Source organism: Lutra lutra, chromosome 3, assembly GCF_902655055.1.
Source record: "Lutra lutra chromosome 3, mLutLut1.2, whole genome shotgun sequence".
Classification (NCBI taxonomy): domain Eukaryota; kingdom Metazoa; phylum Chordata; class Mammalia; order Carnivora; family Mustelidae; genus Lutra; species Lutra lutra.
In genome coordinates, this window is record NC_062280.1 from 117,459,932 (window position 1) to 117,487,895 (window position 27,964).

Here is a 27,964-nt window from a genome sequence, read left to right on the forward strand (position 1 = left end):
CCTGGCTCCCTGGATGGAGCTCAGCCGCGGGATTCCGCGCCCAGGTCCGCGCCTGCAGGACTCCCGCCTCCCGGGGCGTCCTGAGGCCGGGCAACCTGCTCGCAGGTAGGTACGTGGGCGGGGCAGGCGGCATTTAAGGCGGACACCGCCTTCCCCCCGCCAGCGGCTAGCGTTTGGCCGCAGGAGGTACGCGTGGGGCTCTTGCCACCGCAGCTCGCCACCGCCGCCCGACTGGACGCCCGCCCTGCGCGCGCCGCCACCGCCAGAGCCCGGACACCAAGCCCGCCTGCCGGCGGCGCCACCGCCTTCGCCATGACCAAGGTGCGTGCAGGCCCCCGGCGCCGGCCCGAGACCCGTATAGAGGGGATGGAAGACGAGGGAAAGAGGAAGGACTGGCCATCTTTATTCTGCGCTCCTGACCTCTGCACGGCTCCTCTCCCTTCCCGGAGCTGACTCGGGGGGAAGACCCAAATCCATAGCCTCTGGGAAGGAACCCCAGGGGTCCTTGGACGTCTCCGATGTGGCGGGTGTCGCCAGGCTGGGGGTTACACGGCTGCGCTGTGGTCTGTAAAGACTGCCCTGCCCGGGACTGAGATTCCGTGGGCAACGCCCCACCCAAGAAGCGGGACACACGCCGGTGTGCCCTGAGCACACCGGGAGCAAAGTACTAGGGCGACCCTGGGGCGGAGGGGTCTTGTCTCGAGTTGGAGGAAGTAACTTCCCACCTTCCCCAACCCCAGGATGGGGTCACCCTGAGGAGATGCTGGCAGGGCTTTGCCATCTATCCTTTACACTGGAGAAGAAAGAGAAAGGGCCTGGGAGTTTGAAGGTGGGGGAGAGAGAAACTCTCCACATCGTGCGCCTTACTCTCTCTAGAGGAGAGAATGAAGGGGGCTCCCTTCCCTGTAGGTCCCTGACCCACAAAGAGAAGTGCTCGACACCTCTTCAGAAAACCCTTCTTGGACCAATATTGTATTTCTGCTTTCTTTTCAGAAAACACTAGAAATTTACTCTGTGGAGCTCAGTGGAACCAAAGACATCCAACAAACAGACGAGAGGAATGGCAAGGAGAAGTATAGAGGCTTGAAGAACTGCTTTGAACCCAGAAAGAATCACCATAAGGAGGAGCTTAGGAAAGAACTGGATCTGGTCAGTTGATTTGGTCCTTAAGCCAAATGGGTCCACTGAGTTCTGCCCTTTCCCCTAGAGAACTTGCCCCTATAGCCTACTTCTTAACAAAAGAAGGATCAGTCTCAAGGATTTGAAAATCCGCCTGAGATTTGTTTCCTTGTTTAAAATAAATGGTGTGATAATATCTGCCCTGGGGGTCAGGGCTTCTGCTGGATTCCTGCATTCTGGTTGTAGGCACTCCCAGCTAGAACTCTGAGGGAAGAGCCTTTGATTCCAGTCCCCACAGGCACAGCCCAGACCTCTCTCCTTCCTGGCTGCTTCATTGAGATAGCTGTACCCAACTGCCAGTTTTTTTGTTGTTGTTGTTGTTTTTTAATTTTTTATTTTTTTCAGCATAACAGTATTCATTATTTTTGCACCACACCCAGTGCTCCATGCAATCCATGCCCTCTACAATACCCACCACCTGGTGCCCCCAACCTCCCACCCCCCACCCCTTCAAAATTCTCAGACCGTTTTTCAGAGTCCATAGTCTCTCATGGTTCACCTCCCCTTCCAATTTCCCTCAACTCCCTTCTCCTCTCCATCTCCCCTTGTCCTCCATGCTATTTGTTATGCTCCACAAATAAGTGAAACCATATGATAATTGACTCTCTCTGCTTGACTTATTTCACTCAGCATAATCTCTTCCAGTCCCGTCCATGTTGCTACAAAACTTGGGTATTCATCCTTTCTTTTTTCTTTTTTTTTTTTTTTTACAGCTTTATAAACATATATTTTTATCCCCAGGGGTACAGGTCTGCGAATCGCCAGGTTTACACACTTCACAGCACTCACCATAGCATATACCCTCCCCAATATCCATAACCCCACCCCCCTCTCCCAACCCCCTCCCCCCATCAACCCTCAGTTTGTTTTGTGAGATTAAGAGTCGCTTATGGTTTGTCTCCCTCCCAATCCCATCTTGTTTCATTTACTCTTCTCCTACCCCCTCAACCCCCCATGTTGCATCTCCTCTCCCTCATATCAGGGAGATCATATGATATTTGCAACGACGTGGATGGAACTAGAGGGTATCATGCTTAGCGAAATAAGTCAATCGGAGAAAGCCAACTGCCAGTTTTTAAGCTGGTAAGGTAAAACTACCGGAGCTGGAACCATGAAGGAGGAAAACAAAGCCACTAACCTTGCTAGGTTTTTGGCTATGTATGCCCCATGAAATAGAATACTTTCACTGGTAAAAGTATATTGGGCTTGGATTCAGAGAACCTTAGGCTCAGTTAAGTTCCACTTAAGTGATTGGTAACTGGGAGCAAACTACCTAGCTTTAGTAAAGCTCCATTTTCTTTATGTAAAGTGGGAAATAAACAATTTGCATGAATGAGGGGAAAAAATGAGAAAAGAGTAAGAATATTTTGTAATTTATGCAATTCATAATTAAATTATTATTTATAATTAGTAATTTTGTAATTTATGGAAGCACAATGTTATTCTGTGAAGGAAGAACTTTGGAGTTGTTAAAGTTGGCCACCACGGGCAAGATCTGCCTCAGAATTGAAATGTGACAGGTTATGTGTCAGGAATGTCAAGGGGGAAACTTCTACAGCAAGCCTTAAGTTTTACAAGATCGTCCCTTCAGTTCATTGCAGACTTTAAAACTGTTATTGTTGGCGCAGACAGTAGTGGTGTGAGTTCATTTGGGCTAGAAAGCCCATTGTTAAATTTTCAGGAATTTGGCAAGTTGGTTGACATTGGGTTAGCATCTTAGAACTTGGTTATAGTGAAAAATCAGTAAATACAAGTCAGAGTTTTTTATTTATTTTTCCTGGAGAGCTTGTTAAACATTTAGCAATACACCACTAGGTATTTGCCCATGCATGTTTTGACAGCCATTTAAGAACACACAGCCCTGAAATTGGACTGACCTGAATTCAGATCCCAGTTTGATTGACATTCACTTCCTATTTCGAAAAATAGGAATTAAAAAAAACACAGTGCCTACCTGTTGTAGTAGTTTAAAAGGTTAAGTGAAATAAAGCAGGAGAAAGACTTAGCACAGCACCAGATAATAGTCATTCTTATTTCCTATGTATCTCTAGCATTCAGGATTGAAGACATATGTAGTCTTCCATAAAATTGTTACTTATAACATGAATATATATCCATTCTATCATATGCCTGTTTATTATGAAGAGAATCTCCCTTCTTTGAGCATTTTGTAAAGATGTGTAATATAGAAAGATAATTTTTGTAGTGTTAACTAGTGTTCCCCTGCTTCCCGGCTGAGAGAGGAAAATCTTTCCTTCTTATTTCCCAACATTCTCACAAGAATCCTATAATTTAATCTGTGACCGTGTACTGGGATGCCCTCTGGCACATTAGATCCTTGACAAGAATGAAAGTATCCCTGGCTGCTGAATCAACAGACGGGTAATGACCTGACAGAAGTCTGAGATACAGGATGATGCCCTGAGCTATTCTAGTGCTGGCCAGCAGAGTACGCCACAGGCACCCACCATGCCTCCAGGCCCTCCCCCTCCCCCATGCTCTCGTCCCCAAAGCCAAGGCTAAAGAAGGAAAGATATTCCGCCTTATTCTGCCTCACTGTATAGGCCCCTTAAACTATGAGATACATCCATGTAATCAGTGACTCTAATCACCTGTTACTTGTATCTGCCCAGAATTTAGCACACTGCACAAAACTGTGTCTTAATCCTTTGAATCCCCAGCAATATCTTTCAATCAATATTGGTACAATGACTAAATGAGTAAAGCAGAATCTGGCGGAGGAGAGGACAAAATAATTTTTTAATTGGAAAATCTAATCTCTTAACAGGTAACCTTTTTTTCCATATACTTAAGAAAAGAGATAGTTCTAGTATCCATCACAGTATAAATCTTTGTTTCAGATGATCAAAACTTAAAGAATCCTGAGTGCTAGGTTGTCTAGGTGGGCTAAAGAAGGCTTACTTGCCCCTAGGTTTTCTGAGACAGGAAAAGGCTTCTAATCCTGTAGCCCAGTGGCTCTCAAGGGACAGGATAGGAGGAATTTGCCCCCCATGAGACATTTAGTGGGGTCTGGAGACATTTCTGGTTATCACTACTCCAGGGAGGGTGTGCTAGTAGGTGACATATAGTGGATGGATGTCCCCCCCCACCCAAATAGTTATTGGCCCAAATGTCAGTAATGCCAAAGTTGAAAAATTCTGCTTTAGTTTAACGATTCTATAACAAAATTAGCAAGTGTGGGTCATACTGGTGTTTATTTGGCAGTTTTAAATCTGTAGGGCTTCTCTACCAAATAAACTCTCTGAGTCCGAAGTACTTGATTAAGAAAAGGCTTGCTGCTTCTACCAGAGACTACCTCCCCAATGAGGGCTCCATGGGTAAGGAGTTGTCAGATGGGTCTGGTCTGGTTTGGTATTGCTCGTCACCCTCAACTAATCCCAGAACTCAGGTACTGAACTAAGTATCCAGATTACCAGTACCCGGACAGCAGACAGGTATGCTAGGACTTGCATGTGCTGAAGATCAGATTGAGATGACATACTTTGTTCATAAAAGCTAAAGACAGCTAATATATGGTAAAGGACAAACTAAGTCTGAACTCAAGGGATGGCCAGAAAATCCCCTGGCCGGTGAATCAGAATCAGTCTTCCTGTAGCAAGACTCTCTTTTCCCTCAGTTTTCTGGCTCCTCCTATCATCAGTGCTTCTCAGTTTTCATGGGCTGGTCAAAGCTTAGGGTTTGAGTATTTTGGAATTATTAATGCACTCTCTTCTTCCTTTCATGGCCTTCAGGATGACCACAAACTCAGCATTAAGGAACTGGAAAAGAAATATGGTACAAACATCATTACAGTAAGTCATCAAGGGATTAAGGTTTGGGAAGAAAAGCCCTGGGACTATGCAAAGGACTGTACTTTAAAGCCATGTGCTTAAGGTGTGTGGAAAAGTGGACGGCATCTTTAGGTTGAAGCAGCAACTTTAAGAATACCAGTCATGCACATGATCAGCATGTAAAAGAGGGCTGGTTAACTTCAAGAGCTGGTGTGCCTGAACCAAAGCCTGGAGTCAAGCCTCTCTGCTGAGCTGGACTCCTGGCTATAAACATTTCTTTTGATTATAACTGCAGGAAAGCTGTGGTATCCTCAGAAAGGCTTGGACACTTCCTTATGGTCATTGTCAGAGGTTGCTTTTAATCCTTATGTCCAGGAAGTATAAGGTCTTATCAAAGAATGGGGAAAACCAGTGTTAAAAAGTGACAGGCTTACAACACTGCTTGTCCGCCTCTTCCTCTGAGAAGGAACGATGACTCCAGGACAGACTGGTATGCTCTCAGGTGTCTGGCAAATTCCCCCACCACAGAAGGACTGCTTCCTTGTGTGAATTCAAACTCAAAATAAATGTCAAAAGCTTTGGTGTCTTGACATCAGGAGATTTGGATACATCTGTTCAAGTCAACAAAAAGCCCCACTATGTGCAACACACAATACCAGCAGTGAGAGGGCCAAAGAGGGATAGGTGATCCCCGGTCTTAAGAACTGAGCAGCAGCAGGGGAGGCAGGTATATAAGAGAGTATCATAACATCCAGTCTGTTCGACTTAGATGGTAAAGAGAGAGGTCTAAATGGTGTGCTGAGTGAGTGACAGATTCTTCTGACCAGAGGAACCAGAATGGGCTCCCTGGATGGTGCAGTGTTTAAATCAGGACATAGGAGGAAGATTTGGGTTTAAGTTAGCAGACTACCCAGGAGACCAGGGAGAACAGAGTATATTTGGAGAGCAATCTGGAGTTTCTGGGAGCTAATGTGTTTGGAAAGGGGAGAGAAAGGGGTGGAAAATGAGACCGTGGAGAGGCAGTTTGGGTGAAACCTTTAAGCACTTCCATATTAAACTAAGGAATAAGGGCTTTATTAGTTATACACAAATTCTAAACAAGGAAGTGATTTAAATAAGATTGGCTTTCAAAAGGGAATTCTGGTACAAGATATATACAGATATAGGTAGGTGGACAAACTTCTTTTTTTTTTAAGTGGGAGATGGAAGGGTCTAGAAGAATGAGACAATAACCCAGGAATATAAAATGAGGAACTGAAACGAGGCAGCAGCAGTAAGATGGGAAGGGAAGGGGACAGATTCCAGAGACTTTTCAGAGAAATAGCAGGTAGGACTTTGTTTCACTGGGGTATTTGAACAAATCCCTGATCCCAGTTACCAAGGTAGAGAAGCAGAAGGAGGAGGAGATTTGGTCAGGTGGTCAAGAGGGCCATGGCAAGACATGGGGCTGAGAGAGTAGAGAAAAAGTAGGAAGGAGACAGTGATGACAGAGATGAATTTTATTCTGACTACAAGTTAGTGACTTCAAATCCAGTTATTCAGCCAATATTTGAGCCTCTGTTACAGAACAATCAGGACACCGTATAAAGGACACAAAAATTAACAAAGATAGCGTTTTGTTTTTTTTTTAAGATTTTATTATTTGTCAGAGAGAGAGGGAGAGAGAGCACAAACAGGGGGACCGGCAGGCAGGGGAGAAGCAGGCTCCTCACTGAGCAAGGAGCCCAATGCCAGACTCTGTCCCAGGATCCTGGGATCATAACCTGAGCCAAAGGCAGCCACTTAACCAACTGACCCACCCAGGCATTCCAGAGTCTTTTTTTTTTTTAATTAAAGATTTATTTTACTTATTTTAGAGAGAGCACACATGAGTAGGGGGAGGGGCAGAGGGAAAGGATCTTGGGCTGACTGCACACTGAGCATGGAACCCAACACAGAGGTTGATCTCACGACCCTGATACCATGACCTGAGCTGAAATCAAGAGTAGAAAGCTTAACCAACTGAGCCACCCAGGAGCCCCGTGGATTGTCTTTAAGCTGTCCTTTAAGTAGCTTACAACATGATTAGGAAGAAAAAGTAATGACAAGACTTTCTTCTTAAAGGAGAGTTTGTGGGGGAAAAAAAACCTTATGAGTCACAATACAGGATTTCAAGAGGGGTGGAGGGCCCTCTGTACACTTGTGGAAGGCATGCTTACCAGGGAGGGCTTCTGGCAAGAAGTGACTACACATGTGGGCTTGAGTTTGGTAGAATTTAGTTTGGCAGAACTTAGAACTTGGGGTGGATATAGAGAAAAGCAGAAAGACACCAGACTTAAGGATGAAAAATTAGCCAGTGCAATATGTAGAAGTTCCAGAAAAGAGAATATTTTGTGGATAGTTACCACATTGGCCTTAACTTTAGTGATTAGCTTTTGTATTTCAAATCCTCCTTAGCCAAGTTACTCTTGTCTCTGGATAAATCTCCAAGAAACTGAAAGACCTTAGCAAAGTGTAATACAATGGCTCTGGAGCCTATTTACTAGCTGGGTGATTTAACTTCCATGTGCCTCAAATTCCATACCTGTAAAATGAGGATAATAATTGCACCTTCATCAGCGGGTCATTGTGAAGGGTAAATAAGCAAATGTACAGAGTACATTGCCAGGCTGATATTAAGCATTAATATTAAATATTCTTTTTAAAACAGTGAGAGTTCGGGGAGGTAAGACATCATCCACTTTTCACAGGCCCTTCTTGGGCATGGTAACTCCTACCCGCAACCTGCAGAAGAACGACATCTGTCTGAGGGAAGAGAAATGTCTAATTCCTATTTGTTTTTGTCTGGCTTTCTCAGGGTCTCTCCAGCACCCAAGCTGCTGAGCTCCTGGCTCGGAATGGACCCAATGCCCTCACTCCTCCCAAGGAAACACCAGAGATCATCAAGTTCCTTAAGCAGATGGTGGGGGGGTTCTCCATCCTTCTGTGGATAGGAGCCATCCTGTGCTGGATTGCTTATGGGATCCAGTATTCCATGAATACATCCTCATCCCTGGACAATGTAAGGGGAGGTCTTCTTCCGGGTTTGCTAAACTAGTAATGAGAAAACAACCCTAAAGTAAGGCCATTAGTGGGCAGAGCAGTGGGCTGCAATCAGGAGTCCACACTGATCCATCACTGTGCAGGTTTGGGAAAATCAATAATTTTGCCAGCTGTAAAATACAAATTATAGCTGACTTTCTGATGTCTCAGAGGCAGCATGAACATGAATTTTAAAGAGAGAGAGAGACACACACACACTATAAGTTCCTAAGGGGGAAAAAAAAGATCTACATCCGTGTGAAATATTTTGGGTCTCTCTCTCCTCAAAGCTAATTGTATCCCTTTAATATGGGGAGCATCTATGCCTGCTGATAACAGCACTAAAACCAAAACACTGAACTGGCCAGCATGATGCTAAGAGAAAGAAGCCAGATGCAAAAGGCCACACACTGTATGACTCCATTGATAGGAAATGTCCAGAACAGGCACATCCTAGAGACAGAAAGCAGATCATAGGTGGCAAGGGCTGGGTGCAGCAGTGGAGAATGACTGCCACTGGGCAGTAGTGGTCTTATTGGGATGATGGATACGTCCTAAAATTAGATTGTGGTGATTGTTGCAAAATTGTGTAAATTCATCAAAAATCATTGAATTATACACTTTAAATAGGTAAATTCTGTGACCTGTAAATGACACCAGGATACCACTGCCATGTCTCTCACCTTTGCAAGGAGAGGTCTAGCCCTAGGACCTGGCTCATTCCTGAAGCCTGTTTTTCTGATTGATGCTGCTTCTCCTTACCCAGGTTTACTTGGGCTGCGTGCTTGCCTTGGTCGTTATTTTAACAGGGATCTTCGCTTACTACCAAGAAGCAAAAAGCACAAACATCATGGCCACTTTCAATAAGATGATCCCACAGGTGAGTGGCAGCCATCCCTCTCTGGTCTCCATGTGACTTCAGATGAGGAAGCATCAGATAAGGAGGAGAGTGGGGCGGGCCTCTGAGGCATAGGGTCAGCACTCCACCCTTTGCTATCTGAGAAGTCTTAGGCAGTCCTTCTGAAGCCCCATTTTCCCACAGCGTTTTGAGATCATCAGGGAAGTAAGAGACAGGAAAACGCTTAGTCAAGAGCAAAATAAGACAAACATCGGTCATCACACAACATCTTCTATTACTGTTCTTGAGCTTTGGTGAACTGTTCAAACAAAAGGAATTCAGGAGCTTCTAAGACCGAGTTGTAGAAGTTCAGGAGTGTTCCCCAGTAGCCAAGGAGGTCAACCTACAATTTTTTATCTGTGACCAATTCTGCACCCATTTTGGAATCTCTCTGCATGTTGCCCCAAACTGCTCTTGGTAAGGGAGGCCCCCTGCTCCTGTCTTCCCACAGGACCCCATGTTAGGAGTCCTCTAGGGAGATCACACACTACTGTCAGCACAGGGGAAAACCACACTGCCCCTGGCCCACAGAGCTGCCAGCTAGAGAAGGTTCTGGATGGACTCGTCCATGCTAAGAAGTGGGAGATCTGCCTTCTACCCCGTTCAAGTCTTCCTGACATGAGCAAGAGTATTAAACCCTTTGGCTCAGCCATTACAGTCCTTCCCAGACATCCTAGCCAAGATCATTCATCCTTAATTGTCCCTCTCTGTCGTGCTTGGGCTGGTAGTTTGTTATATCTGCCCACAGCAGTGTTTTCTGTTTCCAAGAATATCTCTAAGAGTTCCTCCTCAAGAAAAGATAGTTCTTAGTGTCTTCAGGCCCCATGCAAAAGTTTTTGTTGCATTTTTGCCATCCTGACAGCTGTGCCTTCCAGTGCCTCCATTCTGGAGAAGTGGAGAGATGTGGATGGAGGAGAGTTGGCATCATTCTAGGATCTGAAGCATCTGTCTCTGTGTTCTTTTGTAGCAAGCTCTTGTCATTCGAGACTCAGAGAAGAAGACAATCCCGGCAGAGCAGCTAGTGGTGGGGGACATAGTGGAGATTAGAGGAGGAGACCGGATCCCTGCAGATGTCAGGTTGTTGTCTGTTCAGGGCTGTAAGGTAAGCACCAGAGGGCACCTCAAAAATCACGCTCATAACTAGTTGCTATTCTGTTGTCTTTCTAGATCTCAATGTTACTGGGGCAGGGAACAAGATGCCCAGTCTTGAACTTTTTTCAAAATTTCTTCTAGGTAGATAACTCATCTCTCACTGGAGAATCTGAACCCCAGCCCCGTTCCTCTGAGTTTACCCACGATAGTCCCCTAGAAACAAAGAACATTGGTTTCTATTCTACAACCTGTCTGGAAGGTAAGTCTGGCTGGTTCCCACGACTGCATGCCCCACCCATATCACCTCTCCCCTACAGGCTTGTCTTTTTACCATATCTTGCATGAAACTGAAGAGCCCAGAGAACTTTGTAATGTTGGGTGCTAATTGATCATGTAAACCAGCAAAGAGAGGACTGTAAGCAGGCTGTGGTTCCCTCGTAGCTGAGGATCCCCAGAATAAAATGTCTACCTCACCTGTAGGCACAGCGACTGGCATGGTCATCAACACAGGTGACCGTACCATCATTGGTCAGATCGCCTCACTGGCTTCAGGAGTCGGAAATGAGAAGACACCCATTGCCATTGAGATCCAGCACTTTGTTCATATTGTGGCAGGAGTGGCCGTCTCCATTGGCATCCTTTTCTTCATCATCGCAGTGTCCCTGAAGTATCAGGTCCTGGACTCCATCATCTTCCTCATTGGCATCATTGTGGCCAATGTGCCCGAGGGTCTCCTGGCCACTGTCACTGTGAGTCCATGCTGCTAGGTGGCCTGTCCCCTGACCCTATTAACACACAGCATTCTGCTTTCTGCTGTACTGGGTGTAGGTCCACTGTACACTGCGAGTCTCCACCATCTTCAGAGTGACACTCCCTGTAAGGGACACCCTGAGACATTCTGAATAGATTGTTTCTTAGACAAATGGAATTGTGATATTTTTAACACTATCCTAGAAAACTTTATATTTTCGTTTTTAGGAGCACTATCAGCAAATTGCATATTATCTTTCTCCTTAAGGGCTAGATAAGATTAAAAAAAAAAAGATCTAGATAAGACAGATGCAAACCACCACTTACAGATTTTCAGGAAGCCTGACACCTTCCCTACATTTTCACATTTCTTAAAAAGAAAAAAGACTCTTTGGCAATTTCTACAACTGAGGAACTTAGGCACATTGTTTACCTCCTACATTTAATAAAAGGAATATGGCATATACGTAGGGCTTTATGTGGCTTATCAGCCACTTGGTCAGCTTTGCCACATCTGTAACAATACCTCCGTCCTGAAACCAGTTTGGCTCCAGTTGCTTCCATGTTGTGGAGCTTGAGTTCGAAATGATTTTTCTCAAGACTTCTTCCTCTCTCTCTCTCTCTCCTGTCTAGGTGACTCTGTCGCTGACAGCTAAACGGATGGCCAAGAAGAACTGCCTGGTGAAGAACCTGGAAGCAGTGGAGACCCTCGGCTCCACCTCTATTATTTGCTCAGACAAGACTGGGACTCTGACCCAGAACAGGATGACCGTGGCCCATCTGTGGTTTGACAATCAGATCTTCATAGCTGACACCAGTGAAGACCATTCAAGTAAGTCTTCTGCAACACTCAGTGTGGCCTGAAGCTGTGGACTCGAGTAGAGGGGGCTGAGCAGAACATGGCACATTGGTGCAGACTCAGAGAATTGGTTGAATAGTATGGATATTAGGTCCAGCACCCACAGCATCCACTGTTCTATTTTCCAGACCAAGTCTTTGATCAAAGCTCTGGAACCTGGGCCTCCTTATCAAAGATAATAACATTGTGTAATAGAGCTGAGTTCAGTCCAGGACAAGAAAGTGTCCCCATCATGAAGGTAAAGCTTCAGTATCAATCAGTCTTAAATCACAGCCCATTTGAAGTCATTTTCTCTGTTTTGATTTGGCGCTTGATTTAAATCTCTCCCACTGAGTAAAGTTTGTACTAGTAATAGCAAGTCTGACTCACAAGACCTGCAGAAAATTTTCTTTACCCTTATTTGCTTTGAGAAATCAGAGATGTATGAAAGTCCTCAGAACATTGATTTAGTTCTATTGAAAATTCTCATTCCTGAAAATGAATGTACCTTTAAGTTACTTTCCTTTACAAACTAAGTAGATATAATCAAAGTTTCTTTATTACATAAATGCCATTCACTGAAGTTTAAAATAAAATTGGCAGGAAATAGAAGGATTGACCTTAGAACATATTCCTCCTGGCACTCCTAGATGCAGTGCTAAGGGGCCCTGGAATGTTAGAATATACAAAAACAAACTTCTCTTCTTTCTTCCCCTTCTTCCTCCCCTTCTTCTCTCCTCTCCCCCTCTCCTTTCCTTCTGAGTCAGTCACTGAGTCTATCTTCTCCGGAATTTTCTGTTTGCCATCTGTTTCCTTCACTGACTCTTCCTTTTTCTTAGACTTTTTGTTTGGTTGGTTTTCTTTCTTTGTCAGACAGCTCATCAGTTCTCCTCCTGGCCCATGATTTCTCTGTCCGTATCTTTCAAATCCTTATCTCCAATTCTGATTTTTCACCCAAACTCCATGGATCTCTAGTTAGCTGTGTGTTTCCACTTGAAAGTTTTGCCATGTTAGGCTTTCAACAAATTATACATGCCACCTTCCACCTGTACCCAGCCTCGCTCTAAGTCATTATCTTGTCCCTTTTCTATTTTTCTGTGGCATAACCATTTTAACTTACTATCCAGTCCAAAACTTTTAGAAGTCATCTTTAACTTTCTTTGTTCCTAATATCTAGTGAATCACCAGGTCCTATTATTCTTGCTTCAAATAAGTACATAATTTTACTTTTCTGTTATTGCCAGTACTTCACATCTAATTAATTATACCAACCTCTTGATTGGCCTTCATGATTGCAGTTTATCCCTCCCCCCAGTCTTTCTTGCATACCAGGAATTTTCCTTAAATACTTCTTTAGATGGACCGCTTCACTTAACTTTGCTCAAAAACTTTCCATGCATCTGTTTTCTGCAGCTCAAGCTTTGGACCTTGCCTGCCTTTCATTAAACTAACATTTAATGCTCCCTCTCTATCTCTGCATCCCCCATTTCCACCTGGACGTCCAAGCACTTACAGTGGAATTCTTCCACTTCATACCTTCATTCATGGCATTCTGATTTCCAGAAGGCTTTCTTCTTTTCCTTTCTGTCAGTTATCCACCCATCTTTCAAGACTAGTTTGTAGCAGGTTCTTTCATGCAGCCCTCCAGGTCTCACAGAGCTCAGACTATTTTGAATTACCCTAATGCCAGTAAGCACCATCATCCAGTTTAACACCTCCACCATGGTTCGGTCAGTGGCTCATTGTGGTGCTGTCATTTGTTAGATACTGAGCTTAGGCCATCTGCTGGCTCATTTAAAATAATTACAAAAGAACCAGATTATGTTAAAAAAAAAAAACATTATGTGCTACAAATATTTGTTATCTCTTGATTCTCAGAGAGTTGTGGTTGGAGATGCCTCCGAAACTGCTCTTTTGAAGTTCTCAGAGGTCATTTTAGGTGATGTGATGGAAATTAGAAAAAGAAACCACAAAGTAGCTGAAATCCCTTTTAACTCAACCAACAAATTTCAGGTGAGTTTTTCCTCACAACTGAATCTTTATTACCACAAGAATGGCATTTCTACCTGTAAGTGTTCTCTGGTTAGTATGTATTTTGAATGATATTTGACTTCAAAAGTAGCTTCAGGGATACAGGTCCTGGGCATCTAGTATGCCCAGAATAGGTTTCCCTTGCTGGCCTCTTTCCTTTGCCAGAAATAGGTAGAGAAAAAAGAAAAGTGAAGATCTTCTCAGGGCCTGGATGTTCCTGTGAATGATCAATCTACATTACATCCATCCCCCACTCCCACACATATGCCACCTCCACCACCACCAGGTACCATTTGCACAGGTGAGGGGCAAAAGCCACATCCTAAAGGATAAATGAAAAGTGGGGGAATGGGGGAGAACTAACATTTAATGCTCCCTTAGTCTGTATCTGGCACGTTACATACATTCTCTCATTTAATCCTCACGATAAGCCTGAGGTGGGAGTAATTAATCTCAATTTCTAGGTGAGGAAACAGGCCCTTAGAAAATGTTGATGTGACCAGAGTTCCCAAGCATCTAAGTGGCATAACCAATTTTCACATGTCTTTTCAACTCCCAAGGCTATGCTTTGTCTACCACAACACGGAAGCAGAATAGTTTGGCTAGGGCCTTGCGAGTAAACCTTGCCCTTTGTGAAGACCAATGAATAGTCTCTCAGATGACTGTTACCAGCCATGCTGTTTTCCAGTTCTGCCCCATATGCAGTTGACAGGGACCTCCTTTCTACCCATTGCTCAGGAAGAAAATGGCTATCATTGCCTATCTGTGTTCACTCATTCCAGGCTAGCCAATGGTCATCTAGCTACATCCTCCTCAGAGTGGGACAAATGACAGTTTGTAGCGTGGTTTACTGCTGCAGGTGGGACTTCCCATAGACCAAAGCAGAGAGCAGGCCCTTGTGACTTGGTCTTTGCATAACAGGAAAGTATATAAAAAAGATAAACATGTTTGTGTAAAAGTTTCTGGTGTTTACCCTCACATTTTGTTTGGATGGCATTTAGGATTGGGAAATAACTGTGTTGCAAACATCTTTGTGGATAACCAGCCAAAGAAGAATTGTAGTTAGCCAAATAGACAACTAAAAAATGTATGAAGTAAAATATTAAAGCCAGTAAATCAGATTTCTTGTTCAAAACAGAAAGGAAAACAGAATGAGTAATGATCCTAATATAACAATAGTAATGATAGTTATTATATGCTAATTTCTTCATGTATTCAATCCCTCAATTCTCCCGACTCCATAAGATTGGGAATGAGGAAACTGAGGTACAGAGCATTATCGCACAGCTAATAAGGGCCAGAGCCCTTCTAATCAGGGATAAGACTCGCAATCATGCTGGGGCTCCATCTACTCTAGTAAAGAATTTCCTCATCATGTGAGAAATGAGAAAAAGCAGGTTCCAAGAGGCCTCATGCCCTAAATGTTGAAGGGGAAAGTAGGCTACCCAGAGTTAGGACTACTCGGATAGTCTGATAGATAGGAGGACCTCTATGGGTTCCTGCAGAAGAGGCCAAAGAGCCTTTTTGGAGGCTGTTAGTGCCATTTTATATCTACACATGAGCAACACTCAAAAAAGAGTCTTCTATGTTGTGACCTTGGAAGGTCTCTGGGGTATCATCCAACTAAAGGAAACAAAGTAGAAAGTCTGTGTCTTACTGATTTTAGAATAGCAATTCTCCAAACTGAGACTAGCCCATAAACATATTTCCAATAGTTTGTGGCAAACTGGAAAATTAGGACGGTGTTTCACGGTTTTATATAAGGTTGAATGTATTTAATTTAAAAGATTATCCTTTATATGCTACTTGATTAAGATGGGGACTCTGGAGCCTGCTAGTCTGAATTCAAATCCCAGCTCAGCCACTTATTAGGGCATGACCTTTCTCATGCCAGTTAACCCCTTGGTGCCTCAGTTTCCTTCCTTGTAAAAGGTGATAATAATAGTACTCACAGCCTTAGGGTAGTTTCAAGAATTAAATGAGTCAATGTGTGAAGCACTTAGAAGAGTACACACTATAAAAGTGTTTATTGTTTTATTTTTTAAATGTTAAAATATCCTATCTTTGAGGAAATGATAGTGATAATAGATGGAAGGTTTGGGTTTGGTTTGGTTAGATAGTTGAGGTTTTTTTAATGTGTTTACTTGGCTATTAAAATATATATATACATTTGCCCTCTACTTTTTTATTTTTTATTGTGCTCTGCTCTGGTTTCCAGACGGCTAAGAACTAGAATTTAGAATCAACTGATAGACCCAAAATAGTAGATTTTTTTTTTTAAGTAACTTACTGATTGTCTTTCAAACACTCCAGCTTCCTGAAATTCCTTTCGAAGGTTTAGAAGAGTACCTGGTATATAACAACAGCTTCCATAAAACTAAGCCATTTATATAAAGTTTTGGGGTTTTTTGTTTTGTTTTGTTTTGTTTTCAGATTTTTTTCCCAATTACTTTATTAGGATGAATCTAGAATTAGAATCAGTAGGTGAGAGGACTTTTGATATTAAAATTGTGTTACTTAATTGTCCTGAAAGCCTGTATGTAAGGGTGTCTACTTCCTCCACCCCTATCATTTTCTTTCACTACCAGGCAGTAAAACTGGATTGATTTGGAGACGAAGAGGCATAGGAACTCCTGCTGCCCTCATGCCTGCCTGAGCTCAAAATAGCTTGCTACCCATGATAGGGAGGTAGAGACAAGAAGCAAGACAAAGTGGCTCATGGTCCCCTGACTCCCATGGCACCCCAAATCTGGTTCAATACACAAGACTTCACAGCACAACAGCCACATCTAGCCTCCGTAAAGCAACTAGTTTCTGTTTGAAAGATGAGATCTACTTACTTTGGATTCAAGTTCAGGGTGCCTAAACTGGACCAAGATTAGATCTCCACATACTACTTGACCACAAAATAAAAAGGATAGAACATGCCTGTAGTGAACACTCCTTTTCATTTCAAGGATAAGTAGCCCATGAGAGAAAGGGATATCTTTAATCTTTGCTAATTAAGAGATTGTCCATTTCAGGCCCTTGTGAGTAAGGATGGTGTCACCATCCAATGGCAGGGAATATGTTAACATGCTCAGTTCCTTCCCTCCCAGCTCTCCATACACAAAACCGATGACCCCAATGACCAGCGCTTCCTCCTGGTGATGAAAGGGGCTCCTGAGAGGATCTTAGAGAAGTGCAGCACCATCATGGTCAATGGCCAGGAGCAACCTCTGGACAAGAACACAGCCGAGGCCTTCCACACAGCGTACATGGAGTTGGGAGGCCTGGGGGAGCGTGTGTTGGGTGAGCTCTTGGTGACAGAACCCTTACCTGTCACCTGTTGGGTGTGAGGCTCTATGCCAAGTCAGGGCATAAGTGGAAACAGGCTTATTATCTAGCTGAGTAGCTATGGCATCCACATGAATCATAGAAGAATATGATAAATATATAGAAGTACTGAGGAGGGTGGGGCTGCTTCCAGATAAAGAATATCTGGGAAGATTTCGTGGAAGGAGTTATATTTTAAACTGGGCCTTGCCCAACAACTCTTGAAGGGAGGTGAGGGAAAATATTTGAAGTAGAGGGAACAACATAGTCCAAAACACAGAGTTAGAAATGGATGGGGTGTGTGACCACATTGTGAGTGAGCCAGTCTGTGTGGAGTGTTGCAGGTAGATGAGATGACATAGTTCCTAGGAAATGGGCAGGAAACATAGATTGGAGGGCATGATATGGAGTGCCTTATGTGGGTGAGGAACTAGGGTTTCATTCCACAGTCAGAGAGCCACAAAAGACTTTGTGGTGAGTGAACCAAACAGACTTACAGAGTTTATTTCTTGGCAGTAGCAGGGAGAGGAGAGGCATGGGTCTCAGGAGGAAGTGGCAGCCCTTATTGAGGTAAAAGAGGGTAGGAATTTGATCCAAGGCACTCATAATGTGATGGAAGGGTCAGACACAAGAGACTTCATGGAGGCAGAACAGGTAAGACTTAGCAACTAGTTAGAGGAGAAAAATAAGTTAAAAATAATGTTGAAGTTTCTCACTTGCTTATTAGGGAGAAAATACTGCCAGTAATAGAGACGGGGTTGTCAGAGGTGGAGGAGAAACCATAGAAATACAGCCACTGGTAGATGCCTAATTGTGGTAGCCTAAGTGGTATGTTCTGTCGTGAGAATCTGGGTTGACAGAATGGCACCTGTGAACTACAGAATATGAATTCAAGGTAACAGAAGTTCACAGTTGATGATACGGCTCATTAAACATCATAAAAGTTCTTGCCAATAGAGATGGAATCTATGGAATGTGTATTTCTAAAGGATATTTGGGCTTGTAAAGCAAATGAAATAATTAAATGTGGTGATAATGCTTTAAGCATGCCTTAAATAGCCCACAGCACCAGGTAGTGTTTTCAAGGCAGGACTGATACCCATCTGACAAGAACCACTCGAGGAACCTTGTGTTTGCCCCCTCAGACTCTGTGCTTTACTGAAATGTGTAAGGCTGTGGGGCATGCTGAGAATAAATTTGATATAAAAGCTGATGAGAAAGTCACATGATCTTAGGGGTCCCACCAGACACAGGAATCCCTTCTACTTTAACCTATGAGAAGCAGATGCCTTCTGAGTAACAAAAGGTTCTCCATTCCTAATGGCCTTTCTCTCACACTTTCCTTGCAAAGACCAAGCTTCATACCATTCCCTTGGTGTCCCAGATTCTTTCCCCAGTTTATGTAGTAGCACGTGCTATTTTCTCTGCCTCAGATGGCCTTCCCGTCCCTAACCCTCCCTTCTCCGTGAAAAACTTTTAACTCTTTTCTCAAGAGTCAACTCCCATGTGACCTCCTCAAGGAAGTCTTTCCTGATTCCCCAGGTGGCTCTACCCTATAACACTCACTATGCTTTTTTATGCTTTACCTCTTTATGTCTCTGTCCATACACTAAACTGAGACATCTTCCGAGGCTAAGGCTACCCCCTCTTAGTTTCTATATCCTTAGAACATACCAGAAAATCCAGTGGGCACATAGTAAATTACTTTTTGAATGAAATATATCCTTCCTAGGGGTGCCTGGGTGGCTCAGTGGGTTAAAGCCTCTGCTTTCAGCTCAGGTCATGATCCTGGGGTCCTGGGATGAAGCTCTGCATCGGGCTCTCTGCTCAGAGGGAAGCCTGCTTCTCTTCCTCTCTCTCTGCCTGCCTCTCTGCCTACTTGTGTTCTCTCTCTGTCAAGTAAATAAATAAAATCTTTAAAAAAATATATGTCCTTCCTAATTACAGCTTGCATGTTGAAATTGAAAGAATGAAACAACTCTAATATACTCTCATGTATTAGTAAAATAGTAAAGGAGTGTGTGAAAATGTTCCTCCTTTTATTTCTTACCTAATTTCATTGACTCCCAAATGCATGTGCATTCCAGGTTTCTGTCATCTCTACCTGCCAGCAGACGAGTTTCCAGAAACTTACACATTTGATGTAGACGCCATGAATTTTCCCACATCTAACCTCTGTTTTGTGGGGCTGTTATCAATGATTGATCCCCCTCGGTCCACTGTACCTGATGCAGTCACCAAATGTCGAAGTGCGGGGATCAAGGTGGGAGTATCCTGACTTAAGAAGTCCTTCTTTTACCTTATCTAAGGATGTTTGTCATAGGAGATAGTATTTAAATCTCAGATAAATCTCAGATAAATATCATAATCCCCCCCTTTTTATCTCTACTTTCACTATACTAAGATTCTAGTAACTGTCCAATAAAGGCAAAATATTGTGTCTGTGTGGAACAAACAACAATAGTAACTGCAGTGAGAACACCATGAATTGACTTTATCTTGCCCTAGACTATGATAGACAATAAAAGGTTTTATTACTTAATCTTAAGGTTTGGCCTCCAAAACCCATTTGCCTTCATATTACCAAAGCCAAAATAATTAATTCAATTACCATGTTAATAGCAAGACTGTCGAAGCAACATGAAGCTGTCTCAAGTACACGTCCACTAGCCCTTTCACAAGTAAGGTAACAAGAGGAGGGAAAGGGCCTCCTCTAATGTCAGAAAAGGAAATTTAAGAAGCTCAGAAGCAAGGACAGAGCCAATGAGATCAATGTGTTCTTCAGAGACAGTTTTGTCTTTGATCTAAAGATCAAGAACTGCCCATAAGGGCAAACCACGATAATCACTAATATTCTACCAGGTCATGGTAGAGTAGGTGATACTGTCTGGCCAGCCAAGTTTCTCATTGTCCACATGCCTTTCTCATTGTTTGTGTTCTAGGTTATTATGGTTACAGGTGATCATCCAATCACAGCAAAAGCTATTGCCAAGAGTGTGGGTATCATTTCAGCCAACAGTGAAACAGTGGAAGACATTGCAAAACGCCTCCACATTGCTGTGGAGCAAGTTAACAAGCGGTAAGCACAGAACCAGTGTAGCAGAAACTAAAGTTCTTATTCAATTCCTTATCCTTGTTGGCTCTAAAGAGCTGTGCTATTTGGAGCAAATCCTCTATTTGCCCCACACTCTCTCAGGGTAATGCCAGGCTGGTACCATGGTACCACTGGTATCATGAAAATTACCTGTGATATATTCCTTATATGAAATTTAAAAACCTAAAAACCCAATGGAGCAGATCTGAAAACTTCAGTGCCACATTTAGAGTAAGAAAAACTGAAACAAAATGTACATGAAATTACTTGCCATTGATCCAGTTGTATAACCAGGAAAATTAAGAACCCTCTGTGTTTGGTGCTCTTAGTGCTTATTTTAAGTATTTGTTCAGTTGCTTCATAATGTGTAGCTATATGAACATACAGTTTTCCTTTTTATTTGGTAGTAAATAGAATGAAAGCTTCCTGAGGAAAGACTCCGTTTTTCCTTCTGTCTTCTAATTCTTGTAGTCATGTCTGTCCTTTAGTCCATTCGTCCATCCATTCATTAATGTGTTACTTCTTTCAAGAATTGTTTCTTTCTTGTTGTTGTTGTTTGAAGATTTCATTTATTTATTTATTTGAGAGAGAGGGAGAGCAAGCATAAGCAGAGGGACAAGAAGAAGCAGACTCCCTGCTAAGCAGGAAGCCCAACGTGGGGCTCAATCCCAGGACCCGGGCTCATGACCTGAGCTGAACGCAGATGCTTAACCACCTAAGCCACCTCAGTGCCCCTCAGCAATTAATTTTTGAGTGCCCACAATATACCAGGCACTGTCTTGGACCTGGAACTGTAGTAGCAAACAGACCAGACACTACCTCTGCCCTTGGGGAGCTTTCCATCTAAGCAGAGGGACAGAAAAATAAAAGCTACTTCTGATGTGATAAGTACAGTGAAGGACACACAGAGGACAAGGGTTCAAGCAGTGTGAGGAGTCCAGAGTCACCTGGACTGTTGACAATTTAAACAATTAAAGACTCCAAAGTCTCAGTGTAAAAATAAATGTCATTGGCTTTATTATAATTTCATGAATGTGGGGGGAAAAGGGAGAAACCAATGAACCTCTTCTGGTTTACCCAAGCATTTATACTCTTCAGAATACAGACCTGTCAGTTAATAAATTATTACCAGGGCAACAAATTACCAATTAAGACGACCACACAGAATTCTAGCTTCTGGGCACAACAATACCTGAAAGTCTGAGAGTATTCCAGCACTCCTTTGTGTAAACAACATTCATCAACAAAAGATTTTTGGAGCTTTTCTTAACTTGTTTTTTTTTTAATTATCTAAATTGAATTTGCCAACATATAGTACATCGTTAGTTTTTGATGTAATGTTCAATGATTTATTAGTGCTCATCACATCACGTGCCCTCCTTAATGCCCAAAATAATAGGATTATACATAGCCATGCAACTCACCTCACTGAATGGGAGATGGGATAGATAACATGGGCCTAAAAAAGCTCTAAACATGGGACGCCTGGGTGGCTCAGTTGGTTAAGCTGCTGCCTTAGGCTCAGGTCATGATCCCAGGTTCCTGGGATCGAGTCCCGCATCAGGCTCCTTGCTCAGTGGGGAGCCTGCTTCTCTCTCTGCCTCTGCTTGCTGCTCTGCCTGCTTGTGTTCTCCCTCTCTCTCTCTCTGACAAATAAATAAAATCTTAAAAAAAAAAAGCTCTAAACAAAAGAAAAAGGAGTGCAGTGTTTTGTGAGTAGAGTGTATAAGCTAAGATTTGAAAACGAAAATGTGGAGTGTTAGCCAAGGGAAGGTGAGGTGAGAGACACGCATGACTGGAAAAGGGTCATGAAGGCTTGAGGGCAGTGGAGGGTGTGGGGCACTCAGGGCTAGGAGTCCCACGGGCTGTAGGGGAGAGCCAAAGGGTGAGGCTCAACAGCAGCAGCCGCAGCTGGGCTTGCAGACCACGTTGGGGACTCTGGGGTCTGCTCTAAGCACAGTGGAAAGCCTCTGAAATGGTTTAGCAGGGAACATCACAGTCAGATCTGCATAACCAGTAGTTTCTAGAACCTTACTTTCATCAGCAGCAGATAGCAGTTTTCCCCAAAAAGGACCTCAATAATTGTTCTGCCTACACAGCTATTGTGCTGTAGACACTATAAATCTGAAATAAGCAACAATGAAGAATGGTTACCATGTGTTTTGACATAAGCTGAAGTCTAGGACCCAAAACATACAAACAGGAAGGTTTTTTACCCTCTTTTTACTCCTTAAGTCAAACATTGCCCCACAGATGTTCCCACCCATTTCTACAAGCGAAAGGCTACTTGGCCTATTCCGATTGTATATCAGAAAATGACCTTCCTGTTTCGCCTTAGTTTACTATCTTGAAATGGGGACCAAAGTGTTCCCAGAACTCATAACCCCTATCTTCCCACTAAAGTATTAGTATTAGTACTAAAGTATTAGTGTCAAGGACATTGGGTTCCAGGTGAAGTCAAAGAGGCTTCAGCCTACTTCCTGCCCAGAGCAATGTTTCAGCCTAAGATCCAAGCTTTGGCCTCACTCAGTTCCTTCTGGCCCTTCTAGGGACGCTAAAGCTGCAGTGGTGACTGGCATGGAGCTGAAGGACATGAGCCCAGAACAGCTGGATGAGCTCTTAACCAACTACTCAGAGATCGTCTTTGCCCGGACGTCCCCCCAGCAGAAGCTGATCATTGTGGAGGGCTGTCAAAGGCAGGTGGGTGGTCAGCAGCACCCAGAGAACCTTTCAGGTCTGTCACTGTCCTGTGGGGAAATGCAGGGCTGAGATTTGGATCCCAGATCAGGGCTATGACACTTCTTAAACCTCTCGAGAGAGAATTCTTTGCCTATCTTTATAACCTTACATTTCTACCCTCTCGGGGCTGCCCCTCCACCCTCCTTTGAGAGCTTCCTGCATACAGGGCTTTCTGACAATGAAACATTTGGTCCTGTGGTAGGTGTGCATATAGAAAGATTTGAAAATGTAAGATACAGAAGAAAAAATGTAAAGACACAATATATAAAAGATCCACTTTAGCCTGCCACATACAATGGTTTTAATTATGGAACACATCTTGTTTGGAGTTTGTTGTTCCTGCTTCTGGGATTTCCCGGCTTTATCTTTTCCCAAAAACAGGCCATTCATCTCAGTTCCAGTTGGCCCTACATCCTCCAGAGGAAAAGGGAGACTATGTTGATCTTCCTTCTCTATGACCCCTTAGATCTGCTGATTCCCATTTTCTCATGTGTCCCCATAGAATGCAGTTGTTGCTGTGACAGGAGATGGCGTTAATGACTCTCCAGCTCTAAAGAAGGCAGATATTGGGATTGCCATGGGGATAGCAGGTTCTGATGCAGCCAAAAATGCAGCTGACATGATCTTGTTGGATGACAACTTTGCATCCATAGTCACAGGGGTGGAGGAAGGTGAGTGAGGTCTCAAATGGTCTTACGAAGACAGGGGTCACCTGGGGGGATCAAAAGCAAGTCCTATGAAAGCAACATCTTTGCCTAGGTCGCCTGATCTTTGACAACCTAAAGAAGACTATCGCTTACACCCTGACCAAGAACATTGCTGAGCTGTGTCCCTTTCTGATCTACATCATTGTTGGGCTTCCCCTGCCGATTGGCACCATTACTATCTTGTTCATCGACTTGGGCACAGACATAGTAAGTAGCACTAAAGGGAACAGATTCTGATAATTGACCCAGGAGGTGTAAACTTTGGGGCCATTACCTTCAAGGTAGAGGAGATGGACTAAATCAGTGCTCCTCAAACTTCGATGTGATGGGGCCAGAAGTTCTGCATTTCTAACATGCTTTTAAGTGATGCCAATTCTGCTGGTCCACCAGCCACACTTCAAAGCAAAGGACTAGAAAGATCTCTCAAATGTTTGGAAGTTAAAACCACTCCACTTCCAATAAGAGCTTTTCAAGACGTGAGTTCTTAAGCCTCCTGCCAGCATATGCCATTGGTCAGTTTCAGCTAACATGCCTCCCTTCCCCTTTGAGAAGATAGAGCTATCACTAAATAGCCCCTGTAACACCAGGGGCCCAATGGCCTATGTGATAAGCCACAACTGCCCCTTGTCAAGTCAAAGAATCTGTGATCTGGAAGCCCCTCACCTACATGCAGTTAGAAGTAGAAGGTATTAACATGTGATCAGGCCTCACATTGACCTACAATAATATCACCCAAACCCTTCCTTCTTCTGGTATGTATCCATTTAAGAAAGTATCAGGACAGTTACCCACATGGTTCCAGTTTATGTAAGCAAAGGGGGGAAAAGGCAACAGTGAGCGAGCTGAATTCACAGTGAGGATGCTCCAAATGGCCACTTCCTACCCTCTTGTTTGATACAATACCCAGGCAATCAACACATTGCAGAGAGATAAAAGATATCTTTGCCTTAGAGGGGAACTGGGGTCCTCGTGGTTTACAGTCAGATCATTTTCCAGGCTCTTTCAATTCACTTCTTTTTCTCCACTGCAGTGCTTCTCACAGTGTGGTTCAGGCATCACCTGGGGAATTGTTAGAAACACAGATTCTCTGGCTCCAGCTCAGACCTTGGGAAAGACCCCAGGTGGGAGGTGGGACCCAGTGATCTGACCTTTAACAAGCCTTCCAGGTGGGAGGACCTGTGAGAGAACCAGTGTGTTCCAGTGGCATGCCTAAGGAAGAGAGGATGGTAGGAAAAATCTGCCCAGAGGGGGAAACAACATGTTTTATAGTTAGCATCTTTAGAACTGCCAGCACGTGGTGATAATAAAAAAACAGATTGATTTTTAAAGCAAACTGTTTTTAAATTCTCTAGAAACAATGAACCCCCATCGCCTACACCCTGGATAGACCAGTTACATAACTCTACCACCACCACAGTCTACCCCACCTCCCACCCTGAGGCCCATGGTTATGCCACTGCCATTATCGCTCTGTTGGTACAGCACAGTGTTTCAGGGCTAGGCCTCATGGACTGTCTCCCCTCTAGATCCCCTCCATTGCCTTGGCTTATGAGAAAGCTGAAAGTGACATTATGAACAGGAAGCCTCGCCACAAGAAGAAGGACAGACTGGTGAATCAGCAACTTGCCATATACTCTTACCTGCACATTGGTACGATGAAGCCATTGCTGACCTGTCAGATAAAGGACCACCCCGAGAATTCATTCCAGTCACAGTCAGAAACTGTTTTTCCTTGGGGGCAGGGTTGGGAATGGATGGGAGGAACCAAAAGGAAAGTGAGCACAGGCGCAATTCTGAAGTCATGTATAGAACATCTGTCCTTACCTCTTGTGCTTTCAGGCCTCATGCAAGCTGTGGGAGCTTTTGTTGTATATTTCACTGTGTATGCACAGGAGGGCTTTAAACCCAGAATTCTCATTAACATCCGGGTGGAATGGGAAGATAGCAATGTGAATGACTTGGAAGACAGCTATGGACAACAGTGGGTAAGGGAAGGAGGCTCTGCCTTCAAAGTCCTGCTATTCCCCTCCTCTCACTGCCTTGCCCAGACTGATGCAGAGCTTTCATTTCCCTGGAAAGCCTTAATGAGACAGAAATGGTGGAAGTTTTCTTAGTTAATAGGGCTTATGGACTGCTTTGTTATATTGGTTTGGCCTTTGCCAGAACTCAGCCTCCTCTCTTAAATTAGATGCCTTGAGCTCACTTTCTTACATTGGCTTTGCAGTTGGTATGGATGAGTGACAGGTCCAACAATACCCACAGCGGGGCCAAATCAATTAAGTTAGCATCTTCACTACTCAATTGAATAAAGAAAAAAAAGTTTTTTCCAAACACAAGGAGGTGACCCTCTGTCAATCTTGGTGAGGTGGGAAGAGAGTAAAACTTCACAGAACTACATTGAAATATTCCTGAAGTTTTCCCTCTGGGGTTTCACAGTCTCTTTTTTGTCCATTGACAGACATGGTACCAAAGGAAATACTTAGAATGGATGGGCTATACGGCTTTTTTTGTTGGCATCATGGTCCAACAAATAGCAGATCTAATCATCAGGAAAACCAGGAGGAACTCCATCTTCCAGCAGGGTCTCTTCAGGTACTGCCCACATCCAACCTGGTAGTTCAGCCTTGGGAATTCGATGCAGTAATGATGAGGGTTGGGCCTATAATACATGAGGCCTTGACTCCCCTAGTGTGTGGTCCTATGGCCATGTGAATTCAGAATCTGTTTGTCTTTTATGTTTCTTGTAGAAATAAAGTCATCTGGGTGGGGATTGCCTCACAGATTATCATTGCTTTAATCCTCTCCTACGGGCTTGGAAGTGTCACGGCCCTGAGTTTCACGATGCTCCGGTGAGTTCCTCTTAAATAGTAGACAGGAAAGAGCCAGCCCTGTCTGAGCTGTCACAGCCTAAGTAAATATTAGGATTCCAGTGGGTTTTTTCCCCTCAGGCTTTCAAATGAGATAAAACCAAATTGGTTCTATTTTAGTCAGAGATTTTGACCTGTGAGTTTTCCCAGAAGAGGCAGTGGGTTTTCTAACACTATCCCATCTCTACCTTCATCCAGTAGGCCACTTCAAAGGCATATATTGCTTCTACCAGTCACAGTCGAGTTTAAATAAGAAGCTTTCCAGTTTTATGTTGTATGACCCAATGGATGTGTTGTTCTTTCCAGTAGGGCAGAAAAATGAACAAGAAGCCCTCTGCCCACTGGCAGGGTGCTTGGCCCTTTCTTTGGATACATTCAGACTTACCTTCCTCCTTTCTGCTTCCAGGCCTCAGTATTGGTTTGTGGCTGTGCCATTTGCCATTCTGATTTGGGTGTATGATGAGGTGCGAAAACTTTTCATCAGACTCTACCCTGGAAGTAAGTGGTAATAGGATTTTTGAGACTCTGCTTATCTACTTCAACGGACTCCTAATTTCTCATTAACCTTTTTCTACCTCTACAGGCTGGTGGGATAAGAACATGTATTATTAAGACCACCCTATTTCCCAAGCCTCCCAGTGTTCTTCATCTTCTGGCTGCATCTGGAAGACCACTGCAGTAGCAACTTATCAAAATGCAGAAAGAGAAGGCAAAAAAATAGTATGAAAGATACTTACTGAGGTTTTGTACTTTCAGAGATTCAGCTGTTTATATATGATTTGCCTCTCTATACCCATCTTCCTGTTCAAAAATAGGTGAACTTCAAGGGAAGAATGACATGTTGATATGTATATAAAGTTCACTCACGTTAAGTAGTCTTGGGTAATCCAGTCACCTGTTCAGATATTCCTGCTAGATAAGATTGCTCAAACCTCCATTCCATACCCAACTAAAAGTCCAGTGACCTCCCTAGATACTCTGAATGGGACTTCATCAAGATCAAAAGCTTTTGCACAGCAAAGGAAACAGTTAAATCCCAGAGAGTTTTTAATTTCATAGTCACCTTGCTTAAAAAAAAGGTTAATTAATTAAAGGTTTGCAAAAGGTGGAAGTGATGGCAGATTTACATCACAGCAACATGGGCAACCTCAGTTTTGACTCTCAGACATCCTTCTTAACTGTCCTCAGTCACCCAGCTGCATCCCTGCTTATCCCACACCATCTCACCAGTCCTTTGGGGCCCTCCCTCCTCCCAGTTGGCCTCCTCCCTCCTCCCAGCTGGACTTCTCCCTCCCACATCGCCCTCCACCTCTGCCACCAACTCCAAAACTGAGCTCCATGTCCATTTTGCACATCCCAGCTCCAGATGCTCTCCCAATCCAAAGAGGTTTTCATTTACCATGATTCAGCCTCAATAGGGAAGCACTGGGGTTTAAAATAGTAGTATTTATTTCATGTAAAACAGTTGCAAAGCACTCTCTGGCACTAATTTTATACCAGTTAAGTTTCATGCTTTAACTTCGCTTTATTCATGTGTGACACATACATCTATGTTGACAGCCCCCAGGAGGCCTCATTTTTAAGTAAAAGATGTTTTATAAAA

At 43.6% G+C, this 27,964-nt stretch overlaps 1 protein-coding gene across 1 annotated transcript; it reads left to right on the top strand.

Moving 5' to 3' along the window:
- The first annotated feature begins 162 nt into the window (after nucleotides 1–162).
- Nucleotides 163–27,964, top strand: ATP12A (ATPase H+/K+ transporting non-gastric alpha2 subunit). Its single transcript, XM_047722827.1, has 23 exons — nucleotides 163–321; nucleotides 994–1,149; nucleotides 4,932–4,991; nucleotides 7,807–8,010; nucleotides 8,797–8,910; nucleotides 9,896–10,030; nucleotides 10,162–10,279; nucleotides 10,501–10,769; nucleotides 11,404–11,602; nucleotides 11,758–11,867; nucleotides 13,487–13,621; nucleotides 16,738–16,930; nucleotides 19,042–19,217; nucleotides 19,897–20,033; nucleotides 22,598–22,748; nucleotides 23,290–23,458; nucleotides 23,547–23,701; nucleotides 25,021–25,144; nucleotides 25,334–25,479; nucleotides 25,953–26,086; nucleotides 26,242–26,343; nucleotides 26,768–26,859; nucleotides 26,945–27,964. The coding sequence occupies exons 1-23, from the start codon at nucleotides 313–315 to the stop codon at nucleotides 26,971–26,973; spliced, it is 3,117 nt and encodes a 1,038-aa protein (XP_047578783.1). The 5' UTR covers nucleotides 163–312; the 3' UTR covers nucleotides 26,974–27,964.